Source organism: Haemaphysalis longicornis, unplaced genomic scaffold, assembly GCF_048455015.1.
Source record: "Haemaphysalis longicornis isolate Haplotype H1 unplaced genomic scaffold, Haemaphysalis longicornis Haplotype H1 scaffold_4, whole genome shotgun sequence".
Lineage (NCBI taxonomy): Eukaryota > Metazoa > Arthropoda > Arachnida > Ixodida > Ixodidae > Haemaphysalis > Haemaphysalis longicornis.
The window spans coordinates 116933381-116946519 of NW_027526361.1; the positions used below are offsets into that span (position 1 = coordinate 116933381).

The 13139-nt window shown below is 50.9% G+C and overlaps 2 protein-coding genes across 2 annotated transcripts in view; one reads left to right on the forward strand and one right to left on the reverse strand.

Moving 5' to 3' along the window:
* Window positions 1–13139, forward strand: part of LOC144179303 (uncharacterized) — a 160391-nt gene that overhangs the window by 12302 nt on the left and 134950 nt on the right. The window lies entirely within an intron of this gene.
* Window positions 6098–9172, reverse strand: LOC144179301 (uncharacterized). Its single transcript, XM_077707598.1, has 2 exons — window positions 8543–9172; window positions 6098–7950 (listed from the first exon to the last, which is right to left on the reverse strand). Exons 1-2 carry the CDS (start codon window positions 8986–8988, stop codon window positions 7266–7268), a joined length of 1131 nt encoding a protein of 376 aa, XP_077563724.1. The 5' UTR covers window positions 8989–9172; the 3' UTR covers window positions 6098–7265.

Genomic DNA, 13139 nt, shown 5'->3' on the forward strand with positions numbered 1-13139 from the left:
ACACCGAAGAAGCCCATGGAAGTGCGATTATTCCATACAAATTACTGAGCTATTATGTTCTGCAGAAGCACATGACTATAGAAGCTGCGGGAATAACACCATTTGGTAACTATGCACTATATACAGTCGATTAATATTAGGCAGCACGCTAGGTTCTTCGGAACAGATTCCCTTATTGCTATGTTTCCAAATGCCCGTGAAAGTTACTCGGCAGGGAAAATGATAGCTGTCACGACTACAGTATGGGAGAAGTGCCGCGATGCTCATTCCTATGAGCTCCGTTTCTAGTTCCTTCGTCGTACACGTGCTGCATCCTGTCGGCCGGCGGTGTACCCGGGATTGGTGGATGAGTGTGCACGTGTTCGTGGCATCACCTTAAAAATTTGGCGTGTCAGATTTGCAGGTGGTTTTCACCTAAGAGGCGTCTTTGATCTTGTGTGGCTGGTGTGCGGCTGTGACCCGTTAAAGGAGCCATGAAGAGAAAATGCAAGTTGGTTTTATTCGAAAGATTTCGTGTTTTATAGTGCCCCCAGCGCTTGTCCGGATACAAACGGTGCTTTATTCACTGAGAAATTAAACCATTTAGGTTAAAATTTTGATTTTCCCGCTCAATCGTGCGTTTTCGTGGTCCCAAGTGACATCACAGGAACCGACCACTCTGCAGCCTAGAGTACCTTCATTCACGCATCCGCCGTACAGGGTAGAGACACGTATACACTGGCGCCGCCATTTTCGGTTGCTCGCTCGCCGCCGAAGCAAGTCATTGTGTCAAAACCGCGCTAAAATTATCGCCGCAACGCGGTTTACTGAAGAAGTTTGAATCATATTGTCTGTTTCGCGTTGCTAGGTCTCGTGGGAAACGAAAAGAATAACGCGTTGAGCCCGTTGGCCCAATTGCGGCGGCACGGGACCGTTCAAAGGTTGTCTCCACCCTGTACAGCGGTGTTGGTTTGTTCCCGCGTTTCTTTACGTTCCGTAACCTAGATGGCGCCACCATACCGTGGCAAGCGTTTGGTTTGTTTTTGCCCGCATTTAAACCTGGCTTGTTTTTGTTCTGGGAGAAAATATTCGTTCCCTGAAACAGTGCTCGCTCGACAAATGGGGTCACGTAAGACACCGTTGCTTGCGTCAATCGGCCAGTGTCATCTGAGACAACCCCAGCCCCGTAGTGCTGTGCAGCTAAACCAAGCATGCTGTGCGCAGTACGAACAGCAGAACGCATCAGTACTTCTATGTTTACATGTGCTTTTGTAACTTCCACTGTTTGTCCCATCATTCTTATTGCTTTGTAAAGAATGTGCCCTAAATTTAAGTGCAAATCGCTCGTTCGTCTAGTTTGTAAGCTCTACCTAATTTGCGTCTGCTTCTGCCAGCCTCCGCCAATCGCAGAGCTTAGCTCATGTGACATCATAGGTTCTGTTGCGGGAAATGAGCTGGTGGGTCGCATGACCATTCCCGTTTTTCCTAATTATGTAGCTTATTTGAGCGAAGTTTACGTTAAAAGTGGTGTCAGTAAAATTCTAACGAGACAATCTTTTGAATGAACCAAACTTGTGTTTTCTCTTCATGGCTCCTTTAAATTTCTTCTTTGCTTGTTTTTCCTTGAGTTAGCAATGGATAGGGCACGCGGGAAAAAGTTTTCGCCATTGGTTCGCGAACACAGCATGCCAGAAGGACATAGAACAAAACAGCTCGTGAGGACAGGGGTGACGTCGGTGAGGTTGGCTGCGGTGTCACATGGGCCTCTAGGGGCTCCACCAATGCGGCGAGGCTGAGGTGGCAGTAGCTCGAGCACAGTTTGCGTTTCTCGGCGGGTTTGGCACGGCCCGAGGATTTGCGGCCTCCTGAAGCAAGAACAGTTCTAGGAAAACATTGACTCGAAAAAACAAACAAAAGAAACAGATACATTTACATGAAAAAAGACATTTTTAGACGCTAAAATGCCTATATAGGCCAATATAGTCGAAATAGGTGCTAAAGAGCTCATATAGATGGTCAAAATGGGCACTTATAGGTACAATAAAGTGTTGCTTAAAATGCTCCCTTTCCCTTAGTTCATGCTTATGGTGTGTCAAATGGGCTTGATACGGGCTCAAGGTGAAAATAGGCATTTTGCCTAAAGTTCCGGTCTCTAGTCATCTCAGTGCTGTAGGAGTGCACTCGATTTTTGGTGGGAATGCCGGCTCGCCATTTATTATGCATACCGTTTTTCTGGCAATTCCTTGTTCAAAGATGTGCACCACCGTGTCAGACCTCTGTCCATGGGGCAGCGTTTTGTAGGAGCTTTCTTTCTCTATCTCTCCCCATCTACAGTGCATGGTGCAAGATGTTCAACTTCAAAAACAGCTCTCCAAAATGTAGTCTGCCTCAGGGCCACTCTCTGGGGCAGTGCGTCTCTTTTATGTGTTTTGCCCTTTCCGTCTCTTTCTTATCTCTCTCTTCATCTATTTTTCATCTCCGCCGTCTGTCCCTCTTTCACCTGCAGAGAGAAGTGAAATTGCCATCACTGCGTCGGTGTTTGTTTCGGAAATGCCAAACATTCGACTGCGGACTGCAGTGGGGTATCTTCTAGTTCTGAACATATTGCGAATTAAGATTTAGAGTGTAGCTCGCCGTTTGAGGAAAAGGAGAAAATATGCGTTGCTTTAGATTTTGACTCTGGCACGGTGTTGCCATTGTGGAAGCGTGGGCGTCTGAGTGTGAGTTGATGGAAGGGGGGAATTCTCACCCAATGTGCATGGGACACCAACGAGAAACTTAAATATGCATCTGTGAAGAGTCTTGTATTATTTGTTTTCACGTTTGTAATGAAAAAAAAATGAGACATTGCTTTCATACCTTGACTTCCTGGGTAAAAGCGTGACTTTGGGGGCGAGCTGCGGCCATTTCTCATGGCTCCGTGGTGCTGGCAACAGGTTCCTTTAATCCTGTTTTTCACCTCTTTTCCTGAGGAGAAGGTTTTGGGTTTATCAAACTAACTGGAACATCTCTGGTGTGGGGATGTATTTTGAAATGTTACCAATCACGCCGTTCGTCAGCAGTGATTGGATTACATTTCAGAACCTGAACACTAACAAAATCTGAGCCGTCTGACTCCTTGAGGCCGATTCTCGTCTACCCGGGGGGCTATGTACATTTGGCCCCACTGAACGGTTTCGATGGAGAGTTCTGACCACTTTTTGTTAATTTTGCATCACACTGCTGATGCGAAAGTTTTTGATAAATTGACTAAAATTTTACCTGCTTCACAAGTTTACCGCCACCAGAAGTAGCAAGGGACCTTCGAGGCTTCTTTTTTGTTGTTGGCAACAATGACAAGAGGTCCAAACACAAACTTTGCTGGCAAATGTCCACAGAATCCATAACTTCGCTGGCACGATCAGTAAGATCTTAAACCCACTGATGCGATCAACAGGATCCCAACCTTACTGGCACTGTTGACAGGGACCTGAACGCGGTTTTCAGAAATCAACAGGGCCCTCATTGTTTTGTCTTCAGGACCTAATGGTGCACTCAGGTGCTTGGAACTTCCTGCTCTTCTGAATAGTTCTAATAGGGGGTTCCCCTCTTGCGTAGATTTTATATTTAGGTATTCCCGCTATGCCAGTTCTGCACAGCTGTTAGGTCTTACTGTAATTTGTCTTTCAACGAAAAAGCAGCGAGGAACCTCCAGGACAAATACTGTCTCCCGCATCTTGCAGCATTTGCAATACTTCAAAATACAGACATCACTGGAGCACTTCAGGGCCCCCCCCCACTCTACCAATGCTGTCCACTGAATCAGAAGCATTGGAAGTTGCAACCAAACTCTCCTTGTTTTTGATGTGCAGCAGGCTTTTGATGGAGTGTGCCAGGGGGGTAACTTGTTTCTCACAAATACACTGATGGCACTGGCGCAGGGAGATGGGGCACGGCTTTGCCTTGTTTCCTAAAATTTTCGGCTTTGTGGTAGGGACCAATTGAATTGCGCCACTAACCCTGCATATCATTTTAGGGGTGAAGCCCCTTAGGGGCTGGGCCTGTCAGCATCCAGTGTCGTCGCCGTAAGCATCGTCACTTGTAGTCACGGTACTAAAACACTGGGAAACTTGTTTACGCCTCGCGCTAGAACGTAACATGTACTAAAAAAAACACCGGAACACCTGTTTACACCTCGTGCTAAAAAGCTTCATGCTTCAAAGGCAAGAGACTTTTACAGCCAAGCTGTATACCTTTACCCCCCGACGGTTTCATCTCCGTTGGCAAAAATGCCAAGGAGCCAAGAATACACTTATACACTGCATGCTTCGCACCTACCCAGAATTCAGGTTCATGGAGGTGGCCCGAAATTTTTTTTGTGTTGCAAGCTGCACACCAACCATATGCGACTTCGATGTATGCCCTCTCCGTGGTGATCAGCCATTCTTCAATTTTAGTGTTGGAAAAATTTAATGGCCATGTGCAAACATTTCATCGCTGCGAGCATCTAAACTTCAAACACATTAACGCTTAGGCAGAAGATCATTTATCAGCACGTGTTTACGTGATGTCCTCATTCTCAGAAGTGGCAACTGAGATAATGATAAATTGGGGACCTGGAGCTCTGTTCAAAGATGAGCCTGCAAGTTCTTATGGGGCCCCCGCCATTTGAACACAGCGTCACTAGCTAATGGTGCTCCAGTAGTACTGCTGCGACTGCTCTGTTGGGCAAGGCATAGTTGTTTCCCACAGCATGTGTCGTGTCCACAGTATTCAAGATTAGCTGTGCACCCTGAGTGGCCTACCCATAGTTCAGGTGCGCAAGATGAACACCACTGCAGCAAGCAGTGCGTCCTTCATACGCGTACCTCATTTTTACTTAAAGCTGTCGGTAATGACATCTGGAAGAGCCTGGGTGCCACCATTACCAGAAGGGGCCTTGCTTTCGCTCAAAGTACCGTTCTGGTTCGAACGTCCCTCCTGTTCAGGGTGTACGTCACATGACCTTGTTGCTTATTTGCTGTGGTGATAAGGGAGTCCCTTTATTCACTCAAACAATGACTTGCACTTGTGGTGCAAGTTTGCAGGGCAACGTGACGGAGAGAGTCACGTTGTTTATAGACAAGCAGACAGGAACATGTTGGCTACATCGTAATTTGCATCGGCAGGCATTGTAGGCGGCTCTACCGTAGAGTGTATTTTCATGATGGACAGCATCATACCTGCCCACTCTTCCGAATTTTTTGTAAAATAAGCGAATTTCGACCAGTGTTACGATTTTACGAATCTTGCCCGAAATTTTACGGATAATATTTTGATTTTCGAAAAAAAGGGAATATCCATTAAAACGACACTGTGCCACCTTGCGCCGCCACGAAAGGGCAATACGTACTCTTGTTATCGTCATCAGCAGAAGCTGCAACTTTGTCACCTTCTCGGGGTTGGGCTACGCATCCATGCCCGGAATTCGCTTCCACCTCGACCAGCCTGTTTAGAGCGCGGCGTTTGGGGGCCGGTTAGGACCTCCGTGTTCGCGTCGCTCTTCGTATGACTGCCGCGACCAATGCACTACGACGACCTGTGGCATGACCGCGGTAGGTGCTTTGCAGTGCAATGACGCGAAGCCGCGACAATATTGTATCGAGTGTTTGTAAAATCGTACACGACAGAATTTGCTCCTCCTGCCTTTTTGCTCATTACTCTTCAAGACTTGCGAATTTCACTTATGGTTGCGAAAACGTGAGAACGCTTGGCACAGAACGTTAATCCTTTTAAACTTGTAATTAGTGCGCTGCCCCCCCCCCCTCCCCCCCCCCTCCCGGACCGCTGGTTTTACAAATTTCCAAGTCACCAGGTTGGCAGGTATGCAGCATGGACATGAAGAATGGTGGCAGGTACAGCGCTGACAGATTTGCTTTAGGCTTGAGGTGGAAGAGAAGAAAGACACTTTCCTCAAGGATGAATGCTTCACTGGCTGCAAATGTTCTACGAAATTCAGTTTGGGAACTGCTGTTCTCAGAGAGACAATACCAGCTAATGACACGATGCACTTACTTTTTTTTCTGTGCTTAATGGGGTGGGCCGAACAAAGAGATTCCAATGGTCGTCTCCATCAAGTGCACACACTTTGCTGCTTGAAAACAGTGACCAAGGCTTTTATTACAGCACGAAACACTCACTGGGTGCGTAGCACTAAGTACAGTTTTGAACACATTGGGAATGAAACACGCGAGGTCAAGCACAGAGAAAGAACTCTGGAAAACAAACTGCGAAGCTTTTGTCAACTTGCAGTGGTGTCTGTCATCTCAGCGCAGCAGTCGCCTGTTTTGTTACAATCGGTGCGTTTTAGTGACGCGCGCCATAGAACATTTCAGGGTATGAGTGGGCACACGAGGATTGTGGGTAGAAAGAAGGGGACGTTTCGCAAGTAATCTCTTTGAATACACATTCAAGTTTGTGCTGTCTTGTCGTTCATCATTGCCCCTTCCTCACGGGGATCTTGAAATAGTTTGTTTCTACGTGTCCACTGCGCACACACGTTCATTACTCGTGCGCATGTACTGTTGCCAGGGTTTGGCTTTGAACGCTTATTTGTTGAAGCCCCCGTATATATTTTTGTTCCTTCCCTGCCAACCCCGTAAAAGAACTTTGAAGTCAACGTCTTTGTTGCTAAGGTTTTACCACAGAGCAACTGCAATAAACAGGGCAACAAGTGTTTATGGCAGAGGGATGTGAGCTGACAAGTATGGTGTTCTGTTGCACCAAGTAGCGGTTGCGTACTACCTCACTTAGTCAAGTCACTTGAAATCTAGCAATAATAGTGCGAGTAATTATTCATTGCAAGTAGCAACTATAGTCATTCGCAAATTTCTTTGCTCGGCCTATTTTTGATCGGCGATTGTGCAAATCATCAAATGCCATGTGTCTGGGAAGGAAACAAACGACCATACAATTTCACACCCCTGACATCTAATCGGAGTGCCAGATTGTCTTTACCAGAAATGGCTTGTGCCGCATGCAAGTGAAGGAAAGTTGTCAACATGCTGAGCAGTCCTGAGGGGCAGCTTTTTAATATGTATTTTACCTGTTCACTTTGGGAAAACTGCGGCGCGGCGTGCCGTTATTTGTTGCGCTCAGTTTTAGCTCTGCCCCGCAAGAGATTTCCCTTTGTAAATCTACAAGTCCAGGCCCTTCCGTCGGGTTGTCAAGCTCCGTCTCCACTCGTGGCATCCTTATTGTCGGCTTCCCCTCCAGTTGAGCAGGATCGAAAAGGGATGGTGGGTGTCCTCGTCTCATCTCGGCGCTCTTTACCAGTAAGGACCGAACAGATGCGGTATGTGCCAGCAGCTGCCGCGGCACGGCCGGCGCTGCTGCCGCACGTCGGTCACCGTGACCGTCGGCGAGGACGAAGAAGTCGGGTTGTAGCTGTTGTCGCTCGAGTCCTCGCTGCCGGATGTGGTCGGCTTCTTCTTGAAGTAGTCGGCTCGCAACGTGAGCGGTCTTCCGCCAGGTCCCCAGCCCCCGGAGAAGAAGAAGTTGCGCTTGCGACCACCAGGATGCCAGCCCTTGGACGAGAAGAGGAACGGCATGGGTGGTTGGTGGCGGTTGAGGCTCACGGTCGGCGGTGCGATCTTGGCGTTCCTTCCTCTGTCGCTGGAGGCGGAGGAAGTGGCCTTCGCACCCTGTTGTTGCTGCTGCGTGCGTGTTTCCGGTTGTCGGTGCCTCCGTGCCTGGGGAGGGCTCTGCCCTCCCCCGGGTTGCCAGCTCTGCGAGAGGAAGACGCTGCGCTTGCGGTTGTGGCTGGAGACGAGCGCACGGAGGTAGTCGCTGAAGGCGTCCTCGCGGCTGCTCTGTCGCTGCAGGTGCAGGGCGTCCTCGATGAAGGGGAAGCCGGTGTAGTGCAGCCCCAGGGTGTTCTCGGGCAGGAAGGGCATGAGCAGCAGGTTGTTGTCGCCGATGTCGTTGTGCATCTCCTCGGGGCCCCAGTGGCGCCTGCGGGAAGGACGGAAAGAAGGTTGTGGGGATCCTGGCATCAGCACTTGATGATCGTGCCGTGCGGCCCGCGCCTGTGGGCGAATGGACCTCGTCTCCCTCGCCGCTGTGTAGAGACCACAAAACTGGCGCCCAACGTGGGGCCACTGGCTCATTAGCACCCCTTTAGCGACAACGCCACCGCGACAAGATATGATTACGGACTTTGACTGCTGTATGATCTGGTCTGAAATATCTGCGTGTCCACTAAGGGTCCCTGAGGAACCTAATGCATCGCGTTTTTTGTTCCAAGGGCTGGATCACGTGTGTGGCTGTGGCTAATTTAAAGCCAGCGCAGACCAGCCATTACCGTGCATAGCCTGAGCCCATAACTACAGTAGTGGTGCCACTGCGAGTGACACGGAGTTTGGAAATGGCACCTCTGGTGGTCTGCCGTCGAATTCGTATACAACCTCGGCCACCTGTCCGATAACGAACCAAGTGTGTGGCATTGCCACGCTGCCTTGCCACGTGCCCTTCAAGGGGCGCCACCAATCGCGTTTCAAAAGCTCAACAAAAAGAGTGGGCGCGCTGTGACCTGCGCGTGCCATACCTGGCGAACCTGTCGTCGGCGCCGAGGCTGTTGTCCTCCCAGGTGTCTCCGTAGTCGGCCGCCGAGGCGGACGACGAGGCGGCAGCCGAAGAGGAGGCGCCGTAGTAGTCGTCCGCCTGGAAGCCCATCACGGGCTCCTGGTGGTGGCGCAGCGCCGACAGGTCCACCAGCATCATGCGCTGCGCGCTGTCCGGTGCGTGCAGCGCCGACAGCAGCACGGGCGCGTGCGTCTCGTACCGCTTGCTCGTCACGCCGCCCGCAGCGCCGCCTCCCGGGGAGACCCCGCTCATGGCGGAGGATGCGGACGCCGGGTGGCGACGTTCTTGACCGTTGGGTACGGGGCCCACGGCCGGCACGCCTCCCAAGTCGGCGGACGCGTGCGGGCAGTAGGCGGCGCACAGCGAGAGCGCCAGGACGGCGAGGGCGCCACCGCTCCTTCGCACCATTGTCGTGTGGGGATGCCGGGCCCTCCTGCGTCGAGTGAAAGACGTGATAGAATATAGCCTCGCGTTAGGGTTCTGTTCTGGTGGGGGAATTTTAAAGTGAAACGTTGTTAGGCTGGTAGTCGAGCATTTCGTGGCGTGGCGGCGATGCCTTCGCCAAAACGCCTTGTAGCCCACAGCTGAGCAGCGCAATAACCTGCCAGAACGAACTTCACAGGGTGGTTGGGTTGATGAATGCGATTAGGCGTTATTAGTTGCTTGGAATACTTAGTACTTTCTGCGGGAAATTGGAGCACAGAGGCCTATATTCCAATTGCACGATCTCTCCAAACCGCCTCCGTGTGACAACGCGCCAGAGTAGCGCCAGGCTTTCAGAGAGACTTGGCCGGTCCTCTTGTCGCTTTCACGGATGCTTATTAAGCGTCATTTGTGAAACTTTGCGTGTAGTCGGTCAAGCGCACGCGCTCTTTACGCTGTCAGTTCTACGCCCTGTAAAGCGTGCAGCAAGCACCACATGTAGAGGGCCTGTCAGGCAACGCCAGCTTTAGGTCAAAGCCGTGCGAGAAGCGAGGACTTCGCTGTTCGCACACGTTCTACCATCATTGAAACTGTCTCGCATGAACTGCGTGTCGTATCCCCCTCCACACTTTCTGTGTCAGGTGTATCGGTAATATTGTACGTCCGTGACCTACCGAATTGTCTTAGTGCAACCCTGTCTCTGCTCTGCTACACTCTACACTCGGTTACAACTTGAGAACGACAACGGAAGTTGCCGCCGGCCTCATCACCGCAGCCGGATGTTACTCCGCGCGGCGCAAGTAGGGCGTTACTGGGAATATTTTGAACATGGCACGAGCCGTTTCCTTGATTTTTTTTTTTGACCTAATATGCTTATAAACGACCCCAACGACGACAAAAAAACTGCGTGAAAAAAGGCAGACGATATCATGCCTTTACCAATACCCTTTCAAAACGCGCGCGCTCGTTGACATCCGGGTACGTCGCTTAGGCGGAGTGATACCGCACATGAGCTATTGCTGTTCTAAACTGACTCTTTCATCATGGAAGGGGCGAGAGGCGAGGCTGATAGCAAACGACATGGCAAGATGGAAGCCGGTTTTATTCCACTCAGCTAAGTCCCGATGATGATGATTCCTTGATTGTTGGTGATGATGATGCTGACGTATCATCTATTCCGCCCTTGGAGAAAGGGTTAAAGGCAGTGGCGGAACGTATTTCGACGGCATTTGTGGTGAAGCAAGCAGATACGCTGCCATTTTTTTTATTTGGTTGCCCTGGTTCCCGCCAATGCGGGTTGACCTAATAGTAGTGCCTGTTGCTTTGCGACGACAACAATAATCAATCGACGGAAATCCGGGTCGATAATATCTCGGAAGCGTTGGTCACCGTTCGCTAACTTCGTCTACCACCACTGCTCTGTACTTGCTTACGCATTAAGGTTTCGTAAGCGGTACTGTAGAAATGGGCGGCTTGTGTGACCGTTTCCATTTTGAGAAATTGAGGGGTCTTTTCTTGCGGAGAAACCTGACCATATCGCTTCAGATCGCCACGTAAGATCGCGAGAACCGAACACATGCAGTAATTTGAGATATTCACGTCGCCATGTACAGAATGACGTAGAATTGCGTAAGCGTGATGTCCCGTAGAAATTCGCGGTTGCACAGCACTCACTGTACTTCCGTATATGCACAATGAAAAATGAAAAGCGCTTCTGGCACTCGTGCCGAAAGCACACAAGAGTGCCGACGTCAGCATGTCTCTTCTGGAAAATGAAATCCCGTGCACATGTGGCGTTGCTGTGAGGAAACCTATATCCACGTTACGTCGCGCGTTTGTTACACTGAAGCTACAGTAGTACTTCGCTTATACTGTAGGGCGATCCAATTTTTATTGTTACTTGCCCCAGCTTGCCCCATTATATATGCTGTTTTGCCCTGTATGCGGTACTGCGCGCTTCGACTTTAATTGTTGCTCTCTCTCTCTCTCTCTCTCTCTCTCTCTCTCTCTCTCTCTCTCTCTCTCTCTCTCTCTCTCTCGTCTTCTGATCTCGTGGGAACATGTTGCACGCATTCTTCGCTCTTTGTCGCCGTGGATATATATATATATATATATATATATATATATATATATATATATATATATATATATATATATATATATATATAATAAATGCGGATACGTGAGTTGTACCGCTCCGCGTGGGGCTTCCCGAAGTCGCGGTTGACTTTGCAGGAAGCCTCGGGCATAATCACGCAGCAGGGAGTAATGAGGCTATCAAAAAACATCACCACCGCAACGGAAGGCATCGGCGCTGCGGCAGGACTAGATGAATGCAGTGTGGCGTAAAATTTTGTGCTGCTCCCACGCGGCGTCACTGACAGTTCTACAGCAAATGGCGCTCGTAGCGGTGGGTTTTCGGGCTTGCGGGGCCACTATGGTTGCTTTGGGATTCTAGAATTTGCATCAGGTTGAACGCTTTCTCGATAGGTGCATGCGCGGAGGCGTGCGGTACTGCTTTAACGAGAAATCAATGAATGCCCATTGAGCGAAAAACCGGCGCCGCCATTGTCTGTAGCAGAGATACAGCACCCCAATTCCCATTGGCTGCGAACGCGGGTATGCGCCGGCCCGATGTTAGGCCTAACACTCGCCGCAACTAGAGTGCACTAGAATTTCACTCTGCTGCAACGGAATCAACGTTGCAAAGTAGCCAGCCGAACGGCTGGCGGCGCGGCGGGAGGGGCGGATGCGCGCTGGCCTCACCCAGCGGCGCAGCACTCACCAGCGAGCCAGGGCGCCCTGCGCGGCGCACCGCCGCACTCTCTGCCAGCACTGCGGCCGCTTCTGCTCCACGGCGGAGTCCGCAGTACCGGCGTATCCGTTCGGTGCCACGTCGACCCCAGACGTTCAGTTGCACATGAATGCTTTCTTATTCGCAGCTCGTGACAGGTGCTTAGGTGTGCTTGGATTTTTTTGGACAGTGGTGCGTCGATGTGTCTACGTTTGCGCTCGTGGCCGCTCGTTCGAAACACGATGGCAGCGGCCTTTTTAGATGCGACTGCATCTCATTCACTCGCCTTGTCCCTGCATCCGGCGTCGTCGGCGTCCGCCCCTCCCCCATTCTCCTCGCCGCGCCAGCTGCGCTCTCCGCCGCTCACCCCCTCTGCTCTCCGATAGCGAACACTCTCTCGCGAGGCGCATTGGATTGGATTCGATTGGCTTGGCTTGGATTGGATTGGATTAAAGTGGATTGTGTTGGATTGTGTTGCGTCATAGCCGCGGTAGACGCACTGGCGCCGGCGCGTCCCCTCACCGTTATGCGCGCTATTAAACGCCGTGCCTGCGCCGCTCCGCTCCATCGTTCCAGCGCCGTTCCTCCGCTGTCCAACGCTGCAACGTGAACTCCCTATGCGTCGCATCTACACAGGGGTTCCCGCGAGGGGAGGTGGGAGTTTTTTAGTTATATAAGCGTGCATTGATGAAGAAAGGGTGGTTAGAAGGGGCAGAGGAGGCGTCAATCTACCCGGGAGTCGCTCCTTCGTAACGCGAACAAATTATTGACATGCGTTACTTGGCTAGAAAAAAGCCCCAGTCTCGCTATAACAGGCGCCGGTGCCTCAACGTTGCGAACTTAGAAGTCGCCTTTACGTGGGAAGCAGCGATTCAAACCAAAAGGCTCTGCAGGGGGAGATGGGGGTGGTGGTTGATGGCAGTTCAAAAGTAGCGAGGCAGGGACATTTCACCAAACGTTTCACTTTGGCGCGCGTACCGCCATGCACATCTGAAAATGCCGCAATGGAGCGGATAGGCGAGGATTACACGGCTTGCGGTTCGTCGCTCCAGGACGTCCGTTCCCTGCGACGTATTTCACGGCAGCTTTTTCGGTAGTCGTCCTGTTTAGAGTCGTCGCCGTGCCCTTTCTCCCCGTCGCCCCTTGGGGATTGCCCTCATTCATTCTCACTCTGCCCGCCGCCGCTTTCAAACGACGAACAAAACAACATAGCGGTCCGAGAACGGATGGGTTGCCCGATATGAAAAGCACCGCCTAGCTGAGACAGAGCAACGCTCGTCAGTTTTTTTTTTTTTTTTTTACTCCGACCGGGCCCTCCCATCTCTCGGGGGCGAAAAAAGAA